Raw genomic sequence first — 24,456 nt, 5'->3', positions numbered from 1 at the left:
CCGACTTGTGATTTCGTACTTGGAGTTTTACCATTGGTAACCATCCAGATATAAACACAGACTAGATATGTATAATTATTATGAATATACATCTAGAATATACGGGCGTATATATCTCTATATATACTAGTTTGAGTTTGAAATCATATATGGATAAATCTATGTGCATAACTAGTAATTGCCATTCCAAGTTTATATAAAGTAATTTTTTAAAATTAATTAATATAGATTCCTGTCCGTCATAAGCGGTTTTGTGTCGTTATGCAAAAAGCATGTAGACGCTATTCAAATAGGTTTTCAACCATGATTGTGAATATGGTCTGTTTTATTAAAGCTGGTTCCGTCCCTATCGTTGAAGGTTTCAACTTATATTGAGCTGTTATAGTTTCACTCTTTGCTGACAATACAAAACCATTTAAAACTATGGCTTCTGCAACTAAGGTTACCTTGGACAGTCATGATAAGTTGGTACTTTGTACCCTTTTCGACAAGGAGATGGGTGGGGTTGCATCCAAATATTCAGAGGCGGATATCCCCCGTGACTTGTTCTTTGACGAAGACAAAAAGATAATTTTCAACTACAAAACCGGGGTAATGATCGATATGAACCTTCCCCCGGAAAGATACGTCGAGGATGCCAACATTGTTGAAGCGTACCTGAGAATTGAGGTGGAGGCAATCTCGATAGTCGATCTGATCTCTCCCACGGAGCGGGATGCGCTAGTTAAATTGCAGAGCTCCAAGTCCATATTGGAGACGCGGATCCTCAACGATCCTTCCGGAAAGGGACAAAAGTATGCTTCCGTTTACAACAACGTGGCCCAGATTGAGCGCTACTTGCTCTTGCTCTTTGAGTCCACTACGCTGGTGGGCGATACCATCCCCGAACTGGAAGAATCCTACACCGCTGCCACCCTTCTGAATGTCATTTCACTCAGAGAAAAACACATTACAAGTTTGTTATACAAGGCTATCGAGTTGGCCTTGCCGGAACAGGAGGTGCAGTCAAACACGGGGTTAAATCAGGTCACATACAAACTCTCTGCCCGGGGTGCTCGAATTCTTTCAGCGGCATACGGGCAGCTTGCCGCCGTGTATTTGGATCGTGCAGCGAGGTTCGAGAGACTTGCGGCCGGTTATAGGGCTCAAAACTTAGCCCCCGAGACGCTCAAACCAATCTTGGATATAATCTTTTCCGCCGAAGTTAGCGCTAGCAACCTTATGAACCAGGCAGCATTCTTTGGAGATGAGTTCACAGGGCTGTTAGCCCTGAAAGTCAATCCGTACGCTAAATTGTGTGGCAGTATCGTAAAGGATTCGATTGTGGACTCGGTGAACAAGCATATAAATCAATGAAAAATATATATCCTACTTTAATCTTTCAGCCATGGCCTTGGACATCTTTGGCTTGTTATTGCTTTCGGCCTTGGCCTTGCGAATCCTACCAGTGCCGGCTTCGTGTCTGGCTGCCATCCCCAACCCGATATCTCGGCCAAAGGCATCGGTGACAGTGGTTTCCATTGTGCCAAACTCCATTCTATTCGCGGCTTTCTGCAAGTCAGACATTGCAAACTGCTCCTTAAACTTTCTGTATCTCCGGCCACCTCTCTTCTTCGACGTTGTGTCTACCGGGATTGGGAGCGGCTTCACGCCCACGTCATCTGGCGGCGTAGCCAACTTCTCGAGCTTCTCTATAATCTCTTGTCTCCACTTGACTCCCAAGCTGTTGTTGGATTGCGCTGCACTTGTGGCAGAGTTGGCCAAGTCTACTCTGGCGGCGAGAACCAACTTTCCGCTGATAATCCGCATGGCCTGCTTCCGTAAATCCTCCGGAAACTGCTGTACCATGTCACAGTTGTACAAGAATCCCTTCTGTCTAACCCCCACGTTACCAAACCCAATCCCTATCTGGCGGTTGCTTCCCAAGGACGGTATATTGCACGAAGGCGTAGCGGCGAGCGTCTTGAGGCCGCCCAACACGGAGATGAGCTGGGCAGCGGTGTACGACCCCACGATTGTGGTGATATTCGGGGCAAAGAGACTGAGACGCGAGGAGACGTAGTGTGTGATGGTATTCCGTGTCTGCTCCAAATCGATCACCATATCGCAGATATCCATGATCAACTGGGTGGATATCTGATTAAGGAGGTTGTGCGTTTGTTTCTTCTGCTGGAGCGCAGCCATTGTTAGAACAAGCACCTGCTCTCCGGATAAAAAAGTCCTCAATTCCCCAACCTTTATTGGATCCTCTACCGAGGAGAGGTCACAGCTGAGCACTCGCACCGTTTTCGAGTAGATTACTGGGTTCTGGATAAATGTCTCCAATTCTGGGAAGATAGGACTATACGCTAACGTCACATGTTTGTGAATGAGCTGGATTTCGGCAATAATGTCTGACGACAAGTCATTGCACTTAATGAGAAATTCGTACTCCTGCGAAAAGTTAGCACGCGTACCGGAGGCCTCAGCGTCGTAGCGGCCAATTTGGGTAAGCACCGGTTCGAGGATGGGCTGTAGCTTGGATAGCGACTTTATGTCAGACACACGCCCCAAATCAACCAGTTTGAGTAGATCCTGGGTGGTTAATTCTCTGTCTTGCTTGAGATACGTTTCGACATCGACGTTTAACGCTTGTGTCACTTCTTCTGTTGCGATCAGATCCACCGTTGGCACGGCCAATTCTGGATCTGACTCATCACTGCTTGCAAAATCGGCCAACAACTCATCCTGTAATGACATGTTTAAGGTCCTATGGGAGATTGGGAGAGAAGGTCATACAATCTTTCTATTTCCTGTGCATAATTTTCTTGAATGACCTGCATGGAGATTACATAGACAGCCTAAGCCAACCAGATTAGTGGGGGCACAGAATTAACGTATCAGATTTAAACAAATAAATAATACTCGGCAGATTGATCTAGGAAGATGCTAAAAAAACATCACTTATTCTGACACGCATATAGTGATTCCTTTTCATGGTTACTCCCGTATTGGTTTGACCTGATAGTATCGCAGAATGTTAATTAACATCCATCTCCGTTTAAGCTTCCAGTTCAGAGCCTCTTTTCGTAGCCATGCTCCTCCGATTTGATGACTATTGCCAGGATTAAGGTTTAGATTATCGCTATTATTGTGAGACATAGCATTAGGGGTCTCAGTGCAATCGAGAAAAAAATACGGTCAAATTATAGGATACAAGGAAAAGAAATATTCAGCAAAAGTGTGAGAGTGGGTTTAGGCCAGAATGGTTGGTACAACCCTCCCGGTTTCTTAAGCCAAAAAGGGAAATACAGGGAGTAGGACATTCCTGGGCGCCAAGAGTCGTTTAGGGCAGCAGCTGTATGGCAAATTCACATGGTGGAGACCAGCTCGAAGTGAATGGATCTCGCTAGATGGTCACGTCGAGCACCAAACTCACGTCATCCACCTTCTTTTCCGCCAAGTCTTCCAAGAACGGTAAGATGTCCAACAACTCATTGTCGTGGGTATCGGAGAACCACGAGGAGATCGGTACTGAGTGTTGCGGGTGGAAGATATACGACGCAGGCGAGTTGTCGATAATAATCGTGTCCTTGAGTGGCCGGCCCATCTGCGAAAGGTTCTTGATGTAGTTTCCTTGGTAATTGAAGCAGCTCTCTCTAAATAATCTATGGTGGATGTTCTTATCGATGTCAAGCTTGTCTAGCAACGGATCTCCGTAGCGCGAGACCGAGGCAGTGAACACCACCACCTCGTAGATCTCACCCACACGGCGGATAAACTCGTCCACACCCGGTCTCTTGATCACGTACACGTTGTGCACTTGGCTGTCAATCTCCACGGGGATCACAAAGTCCGCTTGTCTGAGGTACTTGAACGACGAGTGGACCAACGTCTCGTCCAAGTCCAACACAAGACACTTTTTGTGGCTGAACTGCGCCGCGGGTGGGTCCAATAACCAGCCGGAGGAGGCAAGCACTTGGCCCGGTTGCGGTGACACAAGGTCCAAGCCGGCAACCTCGTCGTCATAGGGGTCAAGTTCCTGTTGCGGCGTATTGCTCACTGAGGCGAGCACCTGGGAGGTGTCTGTGTCGCTAAGGGACTTTACAGGCATTGTCTTGGTCTCCAGGCTGTTGTTTGTATTCGTCTGTGCCGCACTTTCTGACTCGTTCGTCGAGTTATCCAACTCGGTGTTCAGGACTCGCACCTTTGATTTTTGCACTTTCTCGTCGTCAAATTCGTCCGGTTTGCGCGTCTCCACGGCTTTGCGTAATGACACGGCGGTTTTGGACACGTTCGATTTGACGGGGTGGACGTTCCGCGAGGTAGTGGGGCGGATGGCTGTGTGTTTCGGCGGCGGTTTCTGTTCCTCCTCTGGAGCGGAACAACAAAATAAGGAGCTCAACAACTTACCCATCGAAAAGGTATACGGAGGTGTGGCAATAACGAGAGTTGATAGTTCCGTGACGTCGAAAGATGTATGTTGTCAATTTCAAATGGGATTTAGAAAACGAGGAAAGAGATTTTCCTAGACTGCACGTTGGGTATCACTGGGGCTGGCTAGCAATCCGGCACCCACGGATTCTATGGGCGTGGGGTTTGAAATTTAGTAATGATTAGTTTTATTATAAACTGTTCTAAGAGACTTATATAGATAGAGCCAGATACGTCACAACGTCAACGCTAAGTTGACAGTCTGAGACATAGGAGAAGTTGGCCATGCACGATCTATAGTTTCTTTAACTCGTTTAAGTTATAACCGCTAGTAACCGCGTCTAACCCGTGCTGGGCTCAAGACAACTGGCATTCAATCAAGCTTACTCATTGGATAAAGCAACCATAGACCCGCTGCCTATAGGATGAAAAATCCTAGCCGCTTGTTTTTTCCAACAAGATATATCTTAGCCAGAATAGTAAATTTGCACAGGCCACTGGCCTCGTGTTTGCTTCAGGAAGCACGGAGGTTCGGCACACGTCGGGGTAATACGTCCGATCGCGGACTATGCTTGACTGCCGCATACGGTAGCAACCTCCCGGCGTTCCCTTCTGGGCGCTACAGGAGTGCAAGCTTGAGTACAAGGAGAAATTTGAGCGTACTCCCATTTAGCCCCATACCCGTAACTGTCTCAGCTAAGTGATTTCAGCCTCTGCCATCACCTTATACACCCTTTCATTACCTCATCCATCACCTTATACACCCTTTCATTACCTCATCCATCTTTCCATCACTTCATACCACTTGCAAACTTGCAAACCGATTGGTAGAATTGCAAACCTCCCCGCAAACCTACACTTTGCCCAACGTTTCTCTCAAAATCTGCACCCCTCCTCTTATCACACCCTCCAACTGTCAATTATACGGCAGCTAATCCTGACTTTGATTTTACTTACCAACTTATAACCCTCTGTACGCCTCCTTTGCAATGTCCAACCGCCCAACTTCTTCCATTGTGGAGCAGCTCACGTCACCCAACACGTCGCCACCCAGCCGCATAACCAACGAGGATAACATTGCAACCGTAACAGTAGACTTTTCCGGCTATCAGAATGCAGAAAACTCGGTTGTACCCCACTTCAACGACAAGTACACAGAACAGCCGACCACACCGGTCTTTGGCTCGTTCCCCCAAGGCCGTCAGGCGTCCGTGATTGCGTCGCCCACCACCACCACCGCCACCAGTCCCGATCCCGTGCGAATGAGCAACTTGGGCGGTGTTCCAGACAACTACCGGGGGTTCCACGCCAAGCCACATATCACTGACACGTTCCAGAAGTTACCACCGAAGAAGCGCAGCTCCATCTTGAGCAAGTTCCTTTATGCCCGCAAAGACTCGGAAGCGGGCCCCATTGAAAATACTAGCAGTAACACCGGCATCAACGACCCGAACCAGTTGAAACCCAGCGCCGTATCGTCCATTGCCAAGCGCTTGTCCAAGGCGCGGCACCTTTCGCTAGCCGAGGTACTGAGCCACTCAATGGACGGCGCCAAAGGCCCCAGACATGCGTCCATCGGGCCGTTGAACGTGAACCGTGCGCAGCTGCAGGGGTTTTTACAGCCGGCTGCCCTGGAAAAGGCGAGGCCCGAGCTCTCGCACAAGCCCAAGTCGCTGCCCCTGTCCACACGCGAGGGTACGCCCACTCTCACAGACACCGGGTCACTGCATGTGTTCCAGCTCGACACCAATTTGAGCGAAATGGCGGGTATTGTCGGACCACCCGGGTCCATCCCACGTGCGCCGAGTAGCGACTTCAATCACCTCCGTAGCGAGGATAACACCGCGGCGTTCCGCGTGAGTGCGCGCCACGGGTCCAAGGTGGAGGAGCTTGTTGTGGCGGAGCCGCAGTCGTCCGCCACGTTGTTAGCGAGCGGCTGGCTGGCGCCAGAAAGCTGGGACGTAAAGGCGGGCCTTGATGGCGACAAGAGCCCTGCGATACGCAAGGACAGTGCCACCAGCACCGGCTCCAGCGACTCGCAGACCCTTCAGTTCGACAGCCGGCGGCACGGGTCTTTCTCATCGGCGCTCGGACCGTATCTCGACGCGCCGGTGCAAGTTGTCTTCGGTAACCGACGCGCTATCACGCCGACGTCGCCCACCACTGTAAACGGAGGGCCATCCATGACCATGAGCCCGATGGATCTTCCATTCAACCAGCTGCGCAAAAACTCGGACGTGCCGTCTCTGGGCTCCGAGAGCGGTCCTGGCAGTCGCAGGGGTGGCAGTGTCAGCAGCGCCACACCGTCGCAGTCTATCACCAAGAAGATCCCGACCGCCAGTACGGGCCATGTGGCCACCTCCACCAAGAAACTCTCTCAGGTAGGGAACTACATCATTCGCGTGTTCCGTGAGGACAATACGTTTGCCACTCTCTTGTGTTCGTTTGATACGTGTGAGGCCGAGTTGTTGGCCATGGCTGGGCGTAAGTTCTTCATTCCGGATATTTCCAACTACTTGATCGGGCTTCGCATCGGGCGGCTCACCAAGGTGTTGGACCCCAACTCGCGTCCCGTCACCATCCAGTCGCAGTTGCTACTCTTGTCGGGTTACTCAGAGCGCGACAACTTGCGCATCATTGGCCGGGAGGACTTATCCTTTTTGTACAAGTTTGTGTTGGTGAAAAACGAGTTGCGCAAATTGACGGACGAAGAGCACGACGTCATCCGGCGTGATCCCCTGTACGTAAACCTCCGCAACATGAACCTTAAAACCATCCCCATCGTCTTGTACGACCACGCGTTCGAGCTCGAGTCTTTGGACGTGTCCAACAACGCCTCTATGACCATTCCCTTGGACTTCCTCCAGACCTGTGACAAGCTCAAGTCCGTGTCGTTCGTCAATAATCGCGCCGCCACGTTCCCCACCAACTTGCTCGAGATCCGCACGCTCGCGCGCTTGGACTTGGAGCGCAACTTCATACGCGAGGTGCCCGAGCGCATCCACCTTCTCTCGTCGTTGACCACGCTCGAGCTCAAGTGTAACCGGTTGAGCGCCTTGCCGGACTCCATTGCGCAGTTAAAGAACCTCAAGACGTTGAACTTGTCTTCTAACAATTTCAGCGTATTCCCCGAGCCGATCACCAAACTCCCCAAACTCTTGCAGTTGGACTTGTCCTACAACTCGCTCACCCACTTGCCGGATTCCATTGCCGGGTTGACCAAGTTGGAGAAGTTAGATCTCTCCACCAACAGTTTGAGCCACGGCTTGCCCCTGGCATTCAAAAGCTTGGTCTCATTACAGAGCTTGAACATCAAGTACAACAAGTTGAGCAACATCGACGTGTTGGGCTCGTTGCCCAAGTTGGAGGTCTTGTATAGCACCAAAAACAAGGTCAGTCAGTTCTCCGATCGTATGGACAAGCTTCGGATGTTCCATCTCGACCGCAACCCCATCACCGACCTCCAGTTTGAGAACGTGTTGCCATCATTGGCCGTCTTGAACTTGTCTGGCGCCAAGATCACGTCGTTGCCGGTTGAGTTCATTGCCAAGATTCCCAACATTGAAAAATTGGTGTTGGACAAGAACCATTTGGTCAGCATGCCGTCGGAGATTGGCCGGTTGTCCAAGTTGGTGTACCTCTCATGCTACGCTAACAACTTGGAGTCCATCCCGGCGGAGATCGGCGGCTTGACTTCGCTCCAGTACTTGGACTTGCACTCCAATAACCTCCAGGCGTTGCCCGAGAGCATCTGGCAGTTGTCCTCGTTGTACATTCTCAATCTCTCCTCCAACTCTTTGGACTCGTTCCCGAGACCGACACCGGTGATGGGCCGCGCCCACTCTGCCGTATCCCTAGCCCAAATGAAGGCTTCGTTCAGCGACTTGTCGGCCCGCAGGCTGTCGGACTGGTCGCAGTCGTCCACCTTAGCGGGCCCGAACAGTAGCAGACGGAACTCAGCAGCAGCTCCTCTTACCGCTCTCAGCAAGAAAAAGGGCAGCATATCATCCGCCAGTGATGAGCGGTCGTCCTGGACGAACGACCAGCAACAGACCCTTGCTGAGTCGTTACTCGTGCTCAAGATGGGTGACAACAACTTGTCAGATGAAATTTTTGAGAGTGTCTCGCTCTTGACCGAGTTGAAGACGTTGGATTTGTCGTACAATGAGCTTATCGAGATTCCGAACGGCGCCCTCCGCCGCATGAGCAAGCTCACTAACTTGTATCTCTCCGGGAACGAGCTTGCGAGTCTCCCGGCCGACGACTTTGAATACTTGAAGGCGTTAAAGACCTTGCACTTGAATGGGAACAAGCTTCACGCTCTCCCGGCCGAACTCGGTAAGATCAAGCACTTGCAGGTGCTTGACGTGGGGTCCAACCACTTGAAGTACAACATTTCCAACTGGCCGTACGACTGGAATTGGCACTGGAACTTGGATCTCAAGTATTTGAACTTTTCCGGTAACAAGCGGTTGGAAATCCGCCAGAGCCATCTGAATTCCAGATACGGCGAGAGCAACGAGAACTTGGACGACTTTACAGTGTTGAAGAAGCTCCGGATTTTGGGGTTGGTTGACGTCACCGTCACCACTCCCTTGGTTCCCGACGAGAGTTATGACCTTCGTGTGCGTACAACAGCGACAGAGTTCGGTAACATTGGTTACGGGATTGCGGACACTCTTGGTTCCAGGGACAATGTCTCTACCCGTGACCTCTTGATTGAGAGGTTCAGAGGTAATGACGATGAAATCTTGGTTGCGATCTACGACGGTAAGAACGACAGTCCGAAATCTGGTCACAAGATCGCTAAGCTCATCCAGGAAACGTTCTCCACGATCTTGGCCGATGAATTAGGTAAGGTCAAGAGCACTGAGACCATCCCCGATGGTATTCGCCGTGCCTTCTTGAGAACTAACAAGGAGATTAACACATTGGTGATGCTGAGGTCCGAGGATGGGTTTGTCAACTCGGTGCTCGCCCACCAATCCTCCACCTCCACTGTTATCGATGAAAAGGACGTGTTTACCGGCTGCTGTATGACGGTTGCGTTCATTAAAGACAAAAAGCTTTATACTGCCAATATCGGTGACACCATGGCGTTGCTCGCCCGAGGTAATGGTGAATACGTGACCTTGGCCGTGAAACACGACCCCACTAAGCGCCACGAGTTTGAGAGGATCAGAGCCGGGGGTGGATATGTATCCAGTAACGGTATGGTGGACGGTGTGGTGGATGTGTCCCGGGCGATTGGCTTTGTTGACTTGTTGCCGCATATCCATGCTGGCCCTGACATCAGTGAGGTGGACATCACATATACCGACGAGTCGATTATCATTGCCACCAAGAGCTTGTGGGACCATATTGCGTACGAAGTGGCTGTGGATATCATCCGGAGAGAGAAGGATGCCATGCTCGCGGCTCAAAAGTTGAGAGATTACGCCATTTCCTACGGTTCAAACGAAAAGATTACCGTTATTGTGATTTCTTTGGGGAAGCAGAAGACCAAGTCCTCGTTAAGTGCAATTTCCTCTACGTTCAACGAAGAGGAGCTTTTGATGACCAAGAAGAGAAGGGACAGATCCGTGTTCCCAGAGGACTCCACCCTCAGACGGTTAGAGGAGGAGATTCCGCCGCCGATGGGCGAACTCGCATTGGTGTTTACCGATATCAAGAACTCCACCACGTTATGGGACACTGTTCCTATCGCGATGCGTTCTGCCATCAAGATCCACAATAAGGTTATGCGTCGTCAGTTGCGGATTGTGGGTGGGTACGAAGTAAAAACCGAGGGTGACGCGTTTATGGTTTCCTTCCCGACCCCTTCCTCTGCCTTGTTGTGGTGTCTCAATGTGCAGTTGCAGCTCTTGCGGGAGGACTGGCCGGCGGAGATCTTGAGTTCCAGCGAGGGTCATGAGGTGACTGACGCTGAAGGAAACGTGATCTACAGAGGTATATCGGTGCGTATGGGGGCCCATTGGGGGTCTCCAGTGTGTGAGCGTGATATCATCACTCGACGCATGGACTACTTTGGCCCGATGGTTAATCGTGCGTCGCGTGTTTCTGCCACTGCCGACGGTGGGCAGATTACCCTTAGTACAGACTTCTTTAACGAGTGGAAGAAGATCTACGCCGCCCATAAGAAGCTTGAAAAAGAGCACTTGTCATACGGGGAGGCTTATGGGGATGACGCCTTTGGCGAGCTTCTTGACCGCGAAGCTGCGGCGATCGAGACGATTGGTTATAAGTTTGAAGAGTTGGGAGAGAAAAAGTTGAAGGGGCTTGAAACACCCGAGTTTATCCATATGATCTATCCCGAGAAGTTGATAGGGCGGTTCTCATTCAACGACGATGATCTCCAACAGAGTGTTATTCAACGCAACATGGAGGGATTCTTCAACCCGGAGTTTACTAATTCTTTACGTTCGACTTCGCTTCGTTTGGAAGCAATAAGCGCGAGCATCCATGATCCGTCGCAGGAATACAAGAAGCAGAGTACTTTCAGTTCTTACACCAATGAAGTCATCAAGAAGCGGATGCCCGGAATTGACACCATTACCTTCTTGAACCATGTGATTACCAGAATCGAAAATTCCGTCGCGTTGTTGCAGTTGCGCCAATCAGTCAACCAGGCAATGCATGGGACTGGCTTACTCCAAGCGCCCAACTCCAGCAGTGATGTGTTTGATCTTGTTGACCAGCTTGGTGCTATTTTACAGCTTGCCAACAAAGCAAACGTTTTGCCTGTTCCTATTGGGAACCAACGAGATAAAAAGGTGGATGAACTAGACGAGTCTTAAATAGCTCAAAAAAAAGTATTTATGTAACGGCTTGTAAGATAGGGCTGTTAAACATGGCCTGGTGAGATATTGGTATCATGCACTGATTTCTGTCCGCGTGGAAGCATGACTGAGCAATGAGAGGTATTTAGAATCGTTTATATAACTATTTTGATCTGTGACGACCAGTCATGGTGTAAATGGCTCTCGAAGTCTGCATGGATAACCAGTTCTTGGTTGCGCTATTCTTAGAGCATGTCAGATCCTAATTTTCACACCATTTGGTTGTGGAGTAATTATGCCCACTCTTAACCTACATTTGAATCACCTATATAATTGATTTATATTCCTGAAAATCTGGTCAACGGATCCGCTTAGACAAAGATAGGAATCTTGGCGTTGTTCCAATCCCATGGGTTATTGAACCTAATGTTAGCATCCAAGGCAGAAATGGCGGCAATTTCTTCTTTGGACAAATCAAAGTCTTCAACGGTCAAGTTGGCCAACAATCTTTCTGGGTTGTTGGACTTTGGAATGACGGCAATGTTGCGCTGGGTAGCCCATCTCAACAAAACCTGCGCGGTGCTTTTGGAATGCTTGTTGGCAATGGACTTGATGGTAGAGTGCTCAAACAAGGTAGGGGTGTCCTTGGCGGTGGCATGGCCCAATTCCAAGAAGGATTGCGGGCCGAAGGAAGAATAGCCGACGATCTGGATGCCCTGAGACTGAACGTATTCAACCAAGCGGTCCTGGACCAAGTACGGGTGGTGCTCGATCTGCAAGGCAGCCGGTCTGATTCTAGCGGTTCTCAACAAGTCGTAGACTAAGGCGCCATTGAAGTTGGAGATACCAATGGACTTGACCAAACCCTCGTCGACGAAGGATTCCAAAGCGCCCCAGGTTTCGGCCAAGGAAACGTTTTCGAACTTGAAGTTGTCACCGTCGCCGCAGTAGAAACCTGGTGGGTACTTCTCTTCCAATGACACAAAGCTGAAGGCAATTGGGAAGTGGATGTAGAACAAATCAACGTAGTCCAACTGCAAGTCAGACAAGGTTCTCTTCAAAGCAATCTTGGCGTTGGCTGGCTTGTGGAAGTTGTTCCACAACTTGGAGATGATGAACAATTCCTCTCTCTTGACTAAGCCGTCGGCGATGGCTCTCTTAATACCATCACCGACTTCCTTCTCGTTACCGTAGTCCTGGGCACCGTCGAAGGCTCTGTAACCGGTCTTGATGGCGTTGTAGATTTGGTCAGCGGCGGTACTATTGTTGACCTTCCAGCAGCCGAAACCGACCAATGGCATCAAGTGGCCGGAGTTTAACTTAACAGTGGAGGAGAGCGGAGACATTGTGTTTTGTATATGTGAGAATTGCAGAGAGGAGAAAGGAAAAAAAGATCTAGGATACGCGATGCCTTAAGTAGTGTCTTGCTGTGGCTCCAAAGTGATCTATCGTCATCCTGCGCGTACTCCGGCTCAATGTTCTGCCATCTTTCCCCACGCTCAACGCTCGTAACCCCTGTTGTGGTGGAGATCTTTGAGTCGAGCTTGAAGGGTGACGAACTGGGGCATGTTCTCTTGTTCATTTTAATGCTTACAGAATGGAGTTCGAGACAAGAGAGGTTAGCCCGATAATTTTCGAGTTCTGGTTGGCCCATAGAGCAGGATGAAAGCCATAGTGAGAGTTGCGGGTTGAAATTTCACCGATGTACATGAATACATTGCATGTACCCTGGAGATGCATGCTTTCTGGGGCAAACCCGCTAAGCCGTTGGGCCCTATGGAGCTATTTTCGACCGAAAATTTAGTCTAGAAATACGAATAAGCATTAATCTGTTGTGTTCACCATACTATGTCTGTTCTTTCGTACAAGATGTATGAGGAGTCACATTTGAAGATTTGGCAGTTCGTAGATGTCAGTAGAAATTATTTCCCGACGTTTCATTGCTGAAAAGAGCTGAGTAATCGGACGTCAGAGGGAAGTTAGACCGGGAAAGGTATAACAGGAGTTGACGCAGGAATAGAGAGCTTTCTGTTGGAGCACGGAATTCCGCGAACTGAGGGGCACTGTTCTCAATAGTCCACGCTCTTTTCTACAATTAGGCTTTGTGGTAATTTTAGGAGTATACCGGTGTATTAAAGGTACGTAAATCTAGAGTGTGTTAGAAAATGGCTCAAGTGTCAAATACTCCACAACATATTTATTCCTTGTACATTTAATGTCAGGTATAGCACGTTTATCTGCATATTTGATAAGTTTCAAGCATTATCAATCAGTACAGGTCTGTGTAGTTTGTTCATCATTAAAATGTGACATGAAGAAATGTTATGTCGAAGTGATAAGAAGGTACACATACCTATTGGTAATACACATTCGTACTCCAATCGTTTGTGAACGTATTGGTTGTGGTTGAACGGCTGATGAAAACCAGCAGGCGCCGGAGTTTAAATACCCGTTCAAAATTTTTCACTGGAGACAACACGCAGGATGTACCAATCCGGGTAACGTACGTAAAAAAAAAACTAGGGCTTTAGCTTACGCAGGGCCATACATAAAAGTCAACAAACTTCTAGGGAAAGTCAAAGAGAATTTAGCATCAGAATTGTAGAGGTGAACCAACCTCCAGACATCGACTTGTGAACTGGAACAAATTTAACTCCCTGAGGGGTAGCTGAAACAATAATCATTTATATAAGCGACCTATATGCATGACTGCACCCTTTTTCGACATGCATATTAGGTTATAGGCTACTTAACCATAGTCTCTACAACCCTTATCATATCGTAGCCATGGTAGGATATATATTTTCGAGTGGATGTGCCCTTGATCGCTACTCATCAGTTAATCCGTGGGCCTTGGCCACGCATACTTTGTGAGATATACGGTTAACCAGACCAATTCAACGCCCAATACCGGTATGGTTGATATTCTCATGCTGGCTTTTGCGATACCTGGCACTCCCTTCGATTGACCAATAATTACACCTCCCATTAATATAATCTTATTCTAATATACATCTAGTGATACAACCTACGACAAACTCAACTGGGCAACTCCGGCGTCCGTAAACCACACGCGATCGAACTTGCGGAAGCTCCCCTTCTTGTAGAGAGCGGTGGGGACGCCGATATCCACCAAAAAGTGGATCCATTGAGTGTCAAAGTGCAACCTATATGCTTGGAGCAACCCGTTCAATGGTAAGCCGCAACTGACCACCCACTTGCTCTCTACACGCAAGTCGTCCAAGGTCAACTGCCCGGATCCGGGGTCAAGCCCAGACGGAATATCGATCGACAACTTACCGCAGGCCTGCTGGTTCGTCCAGGTGATCAACCCCGTGCACAACTTCAAGTCGGCGCCCCACAAATCCGAGATGTTCGAGTCGAAACCCTGCAACCCGTCCACAATGAGTTCGACCGGCGAGTCCAAGCTCTTCAAGAACGATGTCAACGCACCCATTTGGTTGAAGACCCGTCCTCCGAACAGTTTGAACAAGCTCAACTGGTAACGTAAGTGCGAATCCAATTCTTCATCTTCGTTGGCATTGCGGTCAGGGCTCGCGTTGTTGCTCCCAGAGTTAAGCAAAAACGCGACACTCCGGACCCCACGGTTGCTCAAGTGGCGCCCACAGGCCAACGTGCGAATCCCTGCTCTATTATTTCCCACGAGCAACACCACAAGCGGTGGGGCGTTGTGGTTCGAGCTCGCCAAACGCGAGGAGCCTCCTAGGATGCCCACCACCACCGACTGCAAGTTCACCGCGGCGTTTTCGGCCATAATTTCGGCCGAAAGCTTGTAGTTTTCAATGCTCAATCTTTCGATCTCGAGCAACTGGATCGGCGAGCATACCGGAACCTCTTCCTTACCATGTAAGAGCTTGCGGAGGTTGGCGGAGGACGCCTCGCTCACAGAAGCCTTGCTGCCACGTTTTGCCAGCAAATCTTTCTTCGATGGGGTAGAGGCTCGGGTGTTCCCGTTGGAGTCCCAGCCATCCGTCTGCAAATTCAACACCATCTCGGTGTTTTCGTACTTGGTTTTCGGCGAATCAAGTTTGTTGTGACCAACCAACCGGTCGGAGTGCGCCACCGTATCGCTTGCACGGAGCTCCTCGAACACACGGTGTTTGTCGAATTTCCTCAAATTGGAGGAGAAGTCAAAATCAGTGCCCACGGATTCTGAAACGTCCGTGTCCCAATCAGGATCATCTTGTATGAGTGTCGCGCGCGGCCCGCGTGCATTCTTTCGGCGGTTAGATGTATTTACGGCCTGGAGTTGCTTGGCCGGCGGGTATTCTGGTGAGGGAATTGTGGCGGACGAGAAAACGATTGCGTCATCAAGGGTTGTTTTTGTTTTCGCCTTCCTTCTCTTCATGTTCGCTGGGAGGCTAACCACTTTTAAGTCCTGGATGTGGGTTCCTTCTACTGTGAAGGTAGGAAAGTGACTCCCGTTAGGTAAAAATTTGGCTATTGGTTAGTACTGAGGGAAAGATTGCTTCGGGATCGGCCCGGGATTTGAAAATGTGGCATGATTGAGAATATGAGAATGTAAACAGTGACTTTTCAGGCCTCTCATCTGGATATCGTCTGATATTGTTTTTTGTTTTTTTGTTGTTGTTGTCATATCGCCATTGAACTATACAGTCATTTTGCCGTCACATCCTATTCAATCGTCTCGTATTGTCACATCTGGTTATCATGCTATCTTTTGTCATAACATCTTGGATGTTGATCGGACTTTGACAACCGGGCTATAGTCCCAATAACGTGCCACTCTCTTATCTCACCAATCCCCTGCATTTCTGCACATACCGTCACTGAGGGTAACCTTCTGGTCAGCCACATGGGCTACGGTTCCGCCAACCCGCTGATTATCCTTGAGGAACAATTCAACAGTGTAGTTTGCAAAATCAGACATGATTGATGGAAGGATAAGTGATGCTATGTCTCTGTGTCGCCTCGAGCTAGTTATGTCGCCAGTCTGCACCGGCGAGCGGAGTGATTGTATCTGCCGCACACGACTTTGCGCGCGCGATGCCTAACACCATCTATGTCAGAATCCCTGTGTTACATCGCCAAAGTACACCGCTGCGTATCTGTCACGGTTCACAGCCAAGTTCCAGCATAACAGTAAGCCCAAATAACAAGGAAACCTTCCAGGCAGAATCAACTCATAACCTATTGATCTTTCTCAAGTCAGCCCTCCCAATTCTAGACACCTTGCTCAAGCCAACCTTCCAATAAGTCTAGATCCCCAAGCCCACCCGCGCTCAATTCTAAACCCTCAAGCCCCTGCGCTGCCACATTTCCATCATATTACAATATCTACCACTAAATGTCGCTAGCACAGCTCAAAGAACTCTTGCATCTACCCGCGCGACCGGCGCTCCAGACCACCTCGGTCGAGCGCAGCTTGGTGGGCGACTGTTCGATGCTCACGTGTGGCTGCTTGATCTCCGAGTCGTACGCCAACATTCTCGTCAACGGCGGCTTTCTCACGTGTCCAGTGTGCTCGCAGAGCAAGACGAAGGTGTTGGCGCCGGTGGAGCCGCTCCGCGCGTTATACCGGCTTGTGCGCGAGCGCGACACGCCCAAGATTGCGCGCGGTAAATCGGGCTCGCGGCGTAGCGCCCAGCCTTTCTCCCCGAACGCTACCAACTTCATGAACTTGTTCTACGATATTGCCAAGAGTGAATCCGAGAAAACCGAGATCAAACCACTGAGCGCGCAAAGCACGGAGAATATCGACGTGACGTCGACGGAAACACCGATCTTTGACTCGTCCCCACGCTCCAATATCGATGACTGGCAAGCCGCTCTCAACCTGAGCCTTTTATCGCACTCGCCGAAGGAGTGGGCGATTCTGCGTATGGACGCACCCGCGCTCGCGTGGAAGGCGGCGTCACCACGCGACGACGTGCGTGAGTTTGACACGCGCGTCAACCCCAAGCAACCCAACCTCACCAGGCAAACCACGGGTGACTCCAAATCACTCACCAAACAAGTCTCTTGGGAATCCCGACTGTCAGTGACAAGGCAAATCACCGGAGAGTCGAAGTACTCGAACCTCCTCACAAATCAAGTCTCCGGGGACTCTAGGTCCTTCACAAAACTGACCGGAGACTCGATCTCCAAACTCGATTCGAGGCCTGCCAACAAACCTTCAGACTTTCCGATTTCCCCCTCCAACCTAACAAAACAACTCGCAGGAATTTCTTCCCGTGACGAAGGAAAAGAGTACAACTTTGCCAAGTGCTTTCCGATGTATCGAAAACAATACCAGCACGCTACGCACCAAAAGTTCTTCAAGCCACGGTCGCAGCTCTTTATCGCAACAGCCATTTCCCCGGATATGAGAAAGTTTGTGTTGCTCGGGGAGAAGCGCTGGGAGGTGTACGAGATCCCAGAGGACCCCGCACGTGCGCCAACGCTCGTGTGTTGCGGCAAGTCCACAGGTGAGTATGGCACGCATCTTGAAAGCCTTCAGATGCCCAGTACGCAGAATACAATCTTGATCGGTACCGACACGCGCGAGAAGCTCAAGTCATGGGAGCACTTGTACTGTGCGTTATCAGACCGTCACCTCGTGATCGCAGGGACGCGTGGTGTGGTGCGCGTGATCGACCTCGAGCTGCGTGGTACTCCAGTGTACACATACTGCTCTAGTTTCCCGATCCGATGCGTGGACATTTCGCCGGATGAGACGTATGTCGCGTGTGGGATCACCGGCAAGGAGCGGTTATCGGGAACGGAACAGACACTTATTGTGCTCCACCAGCTCAAGTACGGCAATATCGGTGGTGAGACGTTACTCATGAAGGTGGAGCCCATCACGATCACGCTTCCATACCGCGACCCCATCAACTCGCTCAGCTTCTCGCTGGATCTGAAGTATCTCGCGTGTTCGACCGTGTTGGAGCTGCGGTTTATGGTGATCAGCGTGGAGAACTCACAGAGCCCACGTTTGATCCTTAAGTCGCTCCGTTCGCTTGACACCTCGTTGGAGAGCGAGGGAATCACCGATATCCGGTTCTTCCCGGATAACAAGCTCATGGCTGTGTCGTCGGTTGCGTTTAATGCGCCACCGATCATTATACGGACAAAAATTGATAGTATCCGTGGGGTCCATGAGATTGCGCAGCCGGTGATGGTGATGCGCGTGGATGAAGTGGGGTCGACAATCCACCGGATTGCGGTGTCACCGCGCGGAGATGCGCTCGCGTTTCTTGACCGCAATGGTATGGTTTACGTGATGCTCGCACCAGACATGCACCACGAAACACGCCGCGTGGTGATTGCGGCGGAGGTCACCAATGCGTACCGCATGCGCGAGAGCGCAAGCATACGGTTTTCCAAGAATGGACATCGGTTGTATATTGTGGATAGGAGGGGTGTCCTCTATATCCAAGACTTTGCAGCCGGTTTGCCGCTGGACAGCGGGGTTGCCAAGTGCAAAATCCTTAATTAAGTGGCACAGCCAGGGCACATGGTTAAGGAACAAGTCCTAACCTGAACACGTAGTTCCCTGACTAGTAAAGGAAATTACCATTCCCAGGAATATGATTTAATCAATGGGTTATCATTTTTTTGCAACCAATGTAGTTGGGAAATGAAGGAACTTTTCGAAGCTGTTAGTGGCTTTCTGGGCCATGCTCTTGAATATACACCTGTTTTAGTGAACCTTGTCTATTTCCCAGAAAAAAAATTCGAGCCGAAGGGCGTCCTATATATTTTTGAATAAACCTCCGTGGATACAACTCTGGCTATTGTTCAAGAGATTGTCTGCAGACCTTACACTGCTAAGTCTTAAATCTACTTCTATTCACCTCCCCTACACCACAGGAATCCCGGTCATTTCCTCAAAGAGCGCCACGATCGCAGCTCTGTACGCACTCAAATGCTTTCCAATAAACACCACGACACTCTTTCCGTCGGATTCCGCCTCCAAATTAGCCCCCTCCATTATATCATATGTCCCCCTAACCCCCTGGATGATCTTCCACGTATCCTCTTCTCCCTCCACGATCACCAACCCCTTGGTACGGTAGATTTCCCACTCTTTGCCGGAGCCATCCAAGTCTGGATGCTCCCAGAGCAAGTGCTGGAGACAGGCCTCAATCTGTGGCACCTTGGCTGCCGGGATCCTGTTAAACTGGAAGCTGATAGTGGCGATGCGTTCATCGTGATGGGTGCGAGCAATCTCCTTTGGAAGCTTCGCCTGGGTGAAGGCGTTCAAGTTCAAAATCTTGTCCAAGTTGTCTAGCTCACCGAAGCGGGTTTCATGGATCTGTGCTAACCCGTTGAGCTTGCGGAGGTGGGTTTTAATCGTTTCTAACTTGATGTCGTAGTCTGGCTCAGTCTCCAATAAGTCAATCTTGTTCAACAAGATAACATCCGCAAAGGAAATCTGGACATGAGCCATGGAAACACCATCGTCATCAACCGGTTCTGCTTCTTCCCCTATATGTTTATTAGACCTGTGCCACTGCCCGTCGGTATCACTCAAGCAATCAAGAATATTCTTGGCATCAACCACCACCACCACACCATCTATATAAACATTCGACTTGAGCCCATCGTCAAGCCAGAACATATTGGCGATGGGTCCGGGGTCCGCCACGCCGCTGGTCTCCAATAAAACGTAGTCAAACTTTTTTTCCTGGCTCAAGAGGTTCTCGATGGCCGCCACCCCCGTATCCTTCACCGAACAGCACAAGCACCCGTTGCCGAGGTCGAGCCATTCGTCATAGGATTCGGTGCCCGCGGTGATTTTGAAGGATTTGGATTTTTCGATTAATGAGGAGTTGCCAAACTCGTTTACGATAATGGCAAACTTCTTCCCGGTGTTGCTGTTGCGCAAAGCAATATGATCGAGTAAGGTGGATTTTCCACTACCCAAGTAGCCGGAAATTATTGTGATGGGGACCTTTTCAAGGACGGCCGAATCGTCTATCCAGGCGGATTTCTGCTCGGAACGGGCAATACCTGGGGCCAGATCAAGCTTCTCTTGGACCGTGGAGTCGACCGAGGCAATGGCACCAGAGCTGACATCTTCAACGGGGTTGCCGCTGTCATCAATAAGTAAGGGAATCTCGTTGAATGTCATTGGGTGTTACTTTACAAGCTGTATGTGATTGGAACAGAAACAGGCGCTTGATTAATGGCTTAGTAAAAAAACTTTGAGCCGCACGTAAATCAGGCTTTTATGAATGGATATATATTGGGAATGTCCCGAGAATCGGAACACTGATAGACTGTGAATATTATTATTTCTGTGGGAAAGTATACTCACAGGCTTCATTTAGATGTCTAAGCCTGGTTTTAACTAAGTTAAACCTGCCTTTGGAGCTTCAAAATACCCTTACCAGAACGTACCAGATGTGGCACCGCTCCTCACCCCCACTATAGTGTCACAGCTAAAGGTCAACTGGAGTTATAAGAGCCCACATATGGCTTCTTTTGTGATATCCGTACAAATATTCCCTCGAAATGTCATAATGATTTGACCTTTCGACCTCACACCCTACACTAAAGAATGGAAGTGTGAGCCGCACGGTTTCGGCATCGGCCTATGGCTTTTGTTTACATTTGGCCGCCACTCGCCCTTCTGTTAAGAGCAGATAAGTCTGTTACCCTTGAGATATAGTCAAATATCTTACTGACCGCGATAAACCCTCAAGCACAATATTCCGTTACCAAACGCCATATTAATCTTTACTGTCTGGGCCATATTACAGTCAAACCAATACGGCTTACATTCGTTTCGTCCATAGACGCCACCGTTTACAGTTAAACACTCACAATACCACTTTCAACCCCAAAAGTGTCTTTGATTATTGTTTAGCATCTAATTGCTGCCAACTGCCATATAACACCATTTATTACAATTTTTTTGCTTTCTTCTAAACCTGTCATAACTACCGTCAATCCGTATTTGTGACACCCCAGTTGCCATAATTTTCCACCATGGACGCCATTCCTCCCACTCTCCCCATGATCCTCTCCACGCTCAACCCAGAACAACTCACAGCCGTCACGTTTGACCCTAACAGCCGGTTGCAGATCATCGCGGGCCCAGGGACGGGCAAAACTAAATTGATCACTTCGCGGGTGGCATACCTCCTCCTCAAGTTCTGTCTCGACCCCAGTGAAGTGATCGTGACAACCTTCACGAAGAAGGCTGCCAACGAGATGCTCGAGCGGTTACGGAACATGCTCGAGCACACGGAGATCGATCTCGGGCGCCTCTTCATTGGAACCTTCCATAGCATCTGTCTTCGGATCCTTAAAAAGTATGGGTCGGCGATCGGCTTGGGCAGGTTTACTATTGCGGACGACCGCGACTCGGCTGAGTTGATGAAGAGGGCTCTTCAGGAGTTCAAGCACAGAAAGAGCAAAGGCAACGAGATAAAGATTGAAAAAGACGAAGGCAAGGGCTACTTGCGGCGTATTTCGTCACTTAAATCGAACTGTGTGACCCATCAGTCCTTCACGGACTCCGACCCCGATCTTGCGAGCATCTACTCTCTGTATCAGGATCAGCTCCAACGGAACAACATGCTTGATTTTGACGACATCTTGTTGAACACCTACACATTGCTCACCGCTAGACCCGGCATTCTTCGGAAAGTCAAACACGTGCTTGTGGATGAGTTCCAGGACACTAACTTGATTCAGTTGCATTTAATGAGGTTGTTCAGCGGCGCCGAGGTCATTGACGTTGAGCAGGAAGTGTACAGTGGTGCGGGAAATGTTACCGTGGTGGGTGATCCCAACCAGTCGATCTACGGTTTCCGCGACGCCCTATCTGACGGAAAGAATTTCCAGATAATGTGCTCTGCAGAGCGGGGCTTCTACAGTGACGTGCAGGTGGTGAAGCTACAGGAGAACTACCGTTCAACAAAGGACGTTCTCGGGCTCAGCGAGGCGTTGCTTAAGCAAGCCGACACCTCTGACTTCCTCACACAGTTGAACTCCCAGATGGATGTCTCGTTTCCGTGTGTATACAACTCCGAGCTTTGCGATAACTCTGCCGAAGCCAAGTGGATTGCGAACCAGATCCGGTTTTTGACGAAGGAAATACCGCTAGATGGAAGCTCTTTCCTGCAAAAGGCCCCCAGCTTGCCTGCCTTATTCCCGAACGCCTCTATTGCAATCCTCCTCCGTGCGTCCTACCAATCGCGGGTCATCGAGACCCAGCTCCTTCAAAGTCGTATCCCATACACTATTATCAAAGGCCGTGCATTCTGGGAGCGCAAGGAAGTGTTGATGATGCTTGACTACCTTAAAGTCGTGGCGAGTGTGGCTGCTGGAACGCTCAACCAGTTGAGTTTCTTGCGTACCGTCAATTTTCCCGTGCGAGGGATCGGTGCCAAAACGTTGGCAAAGCTCGAGGAGCAGTTACAGGATGGTTCTGAGCTTGGTAGCGGTATGCCCAAAGCCATTCAGCTGGGCATGGTGGCCTACTTTGAGGTGATCTACGAAGCCGTGCGTGTGTTAAATGACAGGCCGAAGGGGTTGGTAGATTTGCAGAAGCACAACGCGCTCAAGGTGTTTGATTACGTGTATGTTCAGTCAGGCATGAAGCAGCACTATGAGAAGGAAGATAATGGCCAGGAGCGGGAGCTCAATGTGATGGAGGTGCGGAAGCACATGGAAGAGTTTTCACCGCTAACCGAAATTGATATTTTTGAAGATAAGTTGAAAGACTCGGATCAACCGTTGGGTGAAAGTGAATCGGAAGAATCCTTTTTAGACCTGTTTTTTTTATCCCTCAACATCTTCAACGAAACAAAGGCTGATGGAGACGAAACCCCAAAGGTGTCAATCTCCACAATCCATGCCTCCAAGGGTTTGGAGTGGGACGTAGTGTTTATCCCCAACTTAATCGACACCATCTTGCCCGCCAGATGGGCTCTCAATCCAAAAACTGAGGCAGAAAAGACCGACCCCACCACCGCGGTGAACGAGGAGCGGCGAATCTTCTACGTAGCCGTGACCCGGGCCCGACGCTTATTGTATCTCTCGGCGTACAAAACGGAGGAACGCGGCTTCTTCTCCAAGGCTGATAGCAAGCCCAACCCCGTCGCCAAATCCCGCTTTATGGGCACTTTAGCGGGGCGGTGCGCGAAACAGCAAACGGCCTTAATGGATGTGAAGGCATTGAAATCATTAATGGGGCTCGTGGGCTACACGCACCACCAGGTGACTGAAGTCCTGAATGAATACGAGAAAGCAGCTCAGATAGAGCATGCGTTGGCCAAGTTTGTTGACGGATATAAAGCCTATGCCAGGTCGTGTGTTCCTGTGGTTGTCCAAAAGTTTGGCGGGTTTCTGACCCCACCAGTCCCACTCCGGCTTATGTCTAACGCTCCGAAATTTGCCCCAGGGACCGAAACGACAAAAGTCACCCTTTCCCATAGCCGCAAAATACCGTGCCCTAATCCGCCAGATGAAGCTGCGTCTGTGTCCGTGCCGCGACTCCCTCCGTTGGCCGAGAGAACCCGGGGCAAGCGGTTGGGAATGGGCAGAAGGTATATTGTGAGGCAATAGGGGACTGTGAAAGCCTTGAATGGTGCCTCTAATGTATACTAGATACTAGGTAAGAATTTTATCCAAATACAGTTATAATCTTAGATTATAATCATATATTACATAAACTAGTCTTGAACTCTTCACGGGAAGGGTATACACCTAGTATTTACTAAATTCGACTCGCTTTCCCTCCCGTTCCGTTGGAACTTTAATTTTGTCACTAGGATTTATTGCCTTTCTATCTTGGTTCCAAATAGTCAAGCTTTTTGTGACGGAGTTATGTTGGAGAATATTCTGGAATACCCCGATTCGTAGTACCAAGCCGCTCAGAGGCTGCTCAGCCTTGTCACTGCTATGTCGCCATGGTTGACATAACAGGACGTATAGTATGCGTTATGTCACTATTTAGTATTGGAAGCGTCTCCTCATGATCGTCGTTCTGGGGCTATGCTTGACACCGACGCCACGGAACTGTAAGTATTTCCCGTGCGTCGCCGGGTGCATATATATCAAAGAGGATTTATTGCATATTCCATATATTTATAGCATATATATTGACAATTTTCTACTGGACCCGGAATTTGCGGTCCTCAGCTTTATTGCGGGACCTGTGCCTCTTGAGATAGCACGAGCTCTGGTATTGAGAAGAATAGACCCTTTCTGCTAAATAAACCCCTCAATAATCGCCAAGAATTGCAATCTACCGCTCTCATTACATTTATTAGCCAATAAAACT

At 49.6% G+C, this 24,456-nt stretch overlaps 8 protein-coding genes across 8 annotated transcripts; 3 read left to right on the top strand and 5 right to left on the bottom strand.

Moving 5' to 3' along the window:
• The first annotated feature begins 238 nt into the window (after positions 1–238).
• Positions 239–1,398, top strand: BABINDRAFT_95500 (uncharacterized protein). The gene has a single exon (XM_019132984.1). It carries the CDS (start codon positions 424–426, stop codon positions 1,354–1,356), a length of 933 nt encoding a protein of 310 aa, XP_018983246.1. The 5' UTR covers positions 239–423; the 3' UTR covers positions 1,357–1,398.
• On the bottom strand, positions 1,363–2,786 carry BABINDRAFT_95284 (U4/U6-U5 snRNP complex subunit). The gene has a single exon (XM_019132979.1). It carries the CDS (start codon positions 2,737–2,739, stop codon positions 1,369–1,371), a length of 1,371 nt encoding a protein of 456 aa, XP_018983245.1. The 5' UTR covers positions 2,740–2,786; the 3' UTR covers positions 1,363–1,368.
• Positions 2,787–3,388: 602 nt separating this feature from the next.
• BABINDRAFT_168871 (phosphatase) lies at positions 3,389–4,396 on the bottom strand (the record flags this gene model as incomplete). Its single annotated transcript, XM_019130619.1, has 1 exon — positions 3,389–4,396. One exon carries the CDS (start codon positions 4,394–4,396, stop codon positions 3,389–3,391), a length of 1,008 nt encoding a protein of 335 aa, XP_018983244.1.
• Positions 4,397–5,130: 734 nt separating this feature from the next.
• Positions 5,131–11,371, top strand: CYR1 (adenylate cyclase). Its single transcript, XM_019129823.1, has one exon. It carries the CDS (start codon positions 5,403–5,405, stop codon positions 11,208–11,210), a length of 5,808 nt encoding a protein of 1,935 aa, XP_018983243.1. The 5' UTR covers positions 5,131–5,402; the 3' UTR covers positions 11,211–11,371.
• Positions 11,372–11,561: 190 nt separating this feature from the next.
• GRE3 (trifunctional aldehyde reductase/xylose reductase/glucose 1-dehydrogenase (NADP(+))) lies at positions 11,562–12,560 on the bottom strand (the record flags this gene model as incomplete). The annotated part of the gene is made up of 1 exon (XM_019129822.1): positions 11,562–12,560. Exon 1 carries the CDS (start codon positions 12,536–12,538, stop codon positions 11,564–11,566), a length of 975 nt encoding a protein of 324 aa, XP_018983242.1. The 5' UTR covers positions 12,539–12,560.
• Positions 12,561–14,147: 1,587 nt separating this feature from the next.
• Positions 14,148–16,140, bottom strand: EDC3 (Edc3p). The gene is made up of 2 exons (XM_019129821.1): positions 15,999–16,140; positions 14,148–15,653 (listed from the first exon to the last, which is right to left on the bottom strand). Exons 1-2 carry the CDS (start codon positions 16,102–16,104, stop codon positions 14,221–14,223), a joined length of 1,539 nt encoding a protein of 512 aa, XP_018983241.1. The 5' UTR covers positions 16,105–16,140; the 3' UTR covers positions 14,148–14,220.
• Positions 16,141–16,521: 381 nt separating this feature from the next.
• On the top strand, positions 16,522–18,654 carry PTR3 (Ptr3p; the record flags this gene model as incomplete). The annotated part of the gene is made up of 2 exons (XM_019131985.1): positions 16,522–16,967; positions 17,286–18,654. The coding sequence occupies 2 exons, from the start codon at positions 16,522–16,524 to the stop codon at positions 18,652–18,654; spliced, it is 1,815 nt and encodes a 604-aa protein (XP_018983240.1).
• Positions 18,655–19,077: 423 nt separating this feature from the next.
• On the bottom strand, positions 19,078–20,115 carry BABINDRAFT_27655 (uncharacterized protein; the record flags this gene model as incomplete). Its single annotated transcript, XM_019131407.1, has 1 exon — positions 19,078–20,115. A coding segment is annotated over one exon (1,038 nt), but the record flags the coding sequence as incomplete, so codon positions are not given.
• Between the last annotated feature and the right edge of the window lie 4,341 nt (positions 20,116–24,456).

This window comes from Babjeviella inositovora (genome assembly GCF_001661335.1).
Source record: "Babjeviella inositovora NRRL Y-12698 unplaced genomic scaffold BABINscaffold_13, whole genome shotgun sequence".
NCBI lineage: Eukaryota > Fungi > Ascomycota > Pichiomycetes > Serinales > Babjeviella > Babjeviella inositovora.
Note: the sequence above shows the minus strand (reverse complement) of the source record. Positions and strands in the feature narration are given on the sequence as shown.

Bases quoted from the DNA above. Each gene is read 5' to 3' on its own strand.
- BABINDRAFT_95500 (XM_019132984.1), top strand. From the start codon at position 424: ATGGCTTCTGCAACTAAGGTTACCTTGGACAGTCATGATAAGTTGGTA.
- BABINDRAFT_95284 (XM_019132979.1), bottom strand. From the start codon at position 2,739: ATGTCATTACAGGATGAGTTGTTGGCCGATTTTGCAAGCAGTGATGAG.
- CYR1 (XM_019129823.1), top strand. From the start codon at position 5,403: ATGTCCAACCGCCCAACTTCTTCCATTGTGGAGCAGCTCACGTCACCC.
- EDC3 (XM_019129821.1), bottom strand. From the start codon at position 16,104: ATGTCTGATTTTGCAAACTACACTGTTGAATTGTTCCTCAAGGATAAT. The intron at 15,654-15,998 runs GTATGTGCAGAA...ACTAACCAATAG, and splicing joins GAAGGTTACCCTCAGTGACG to CCAAATTTTTACCTAACGGG.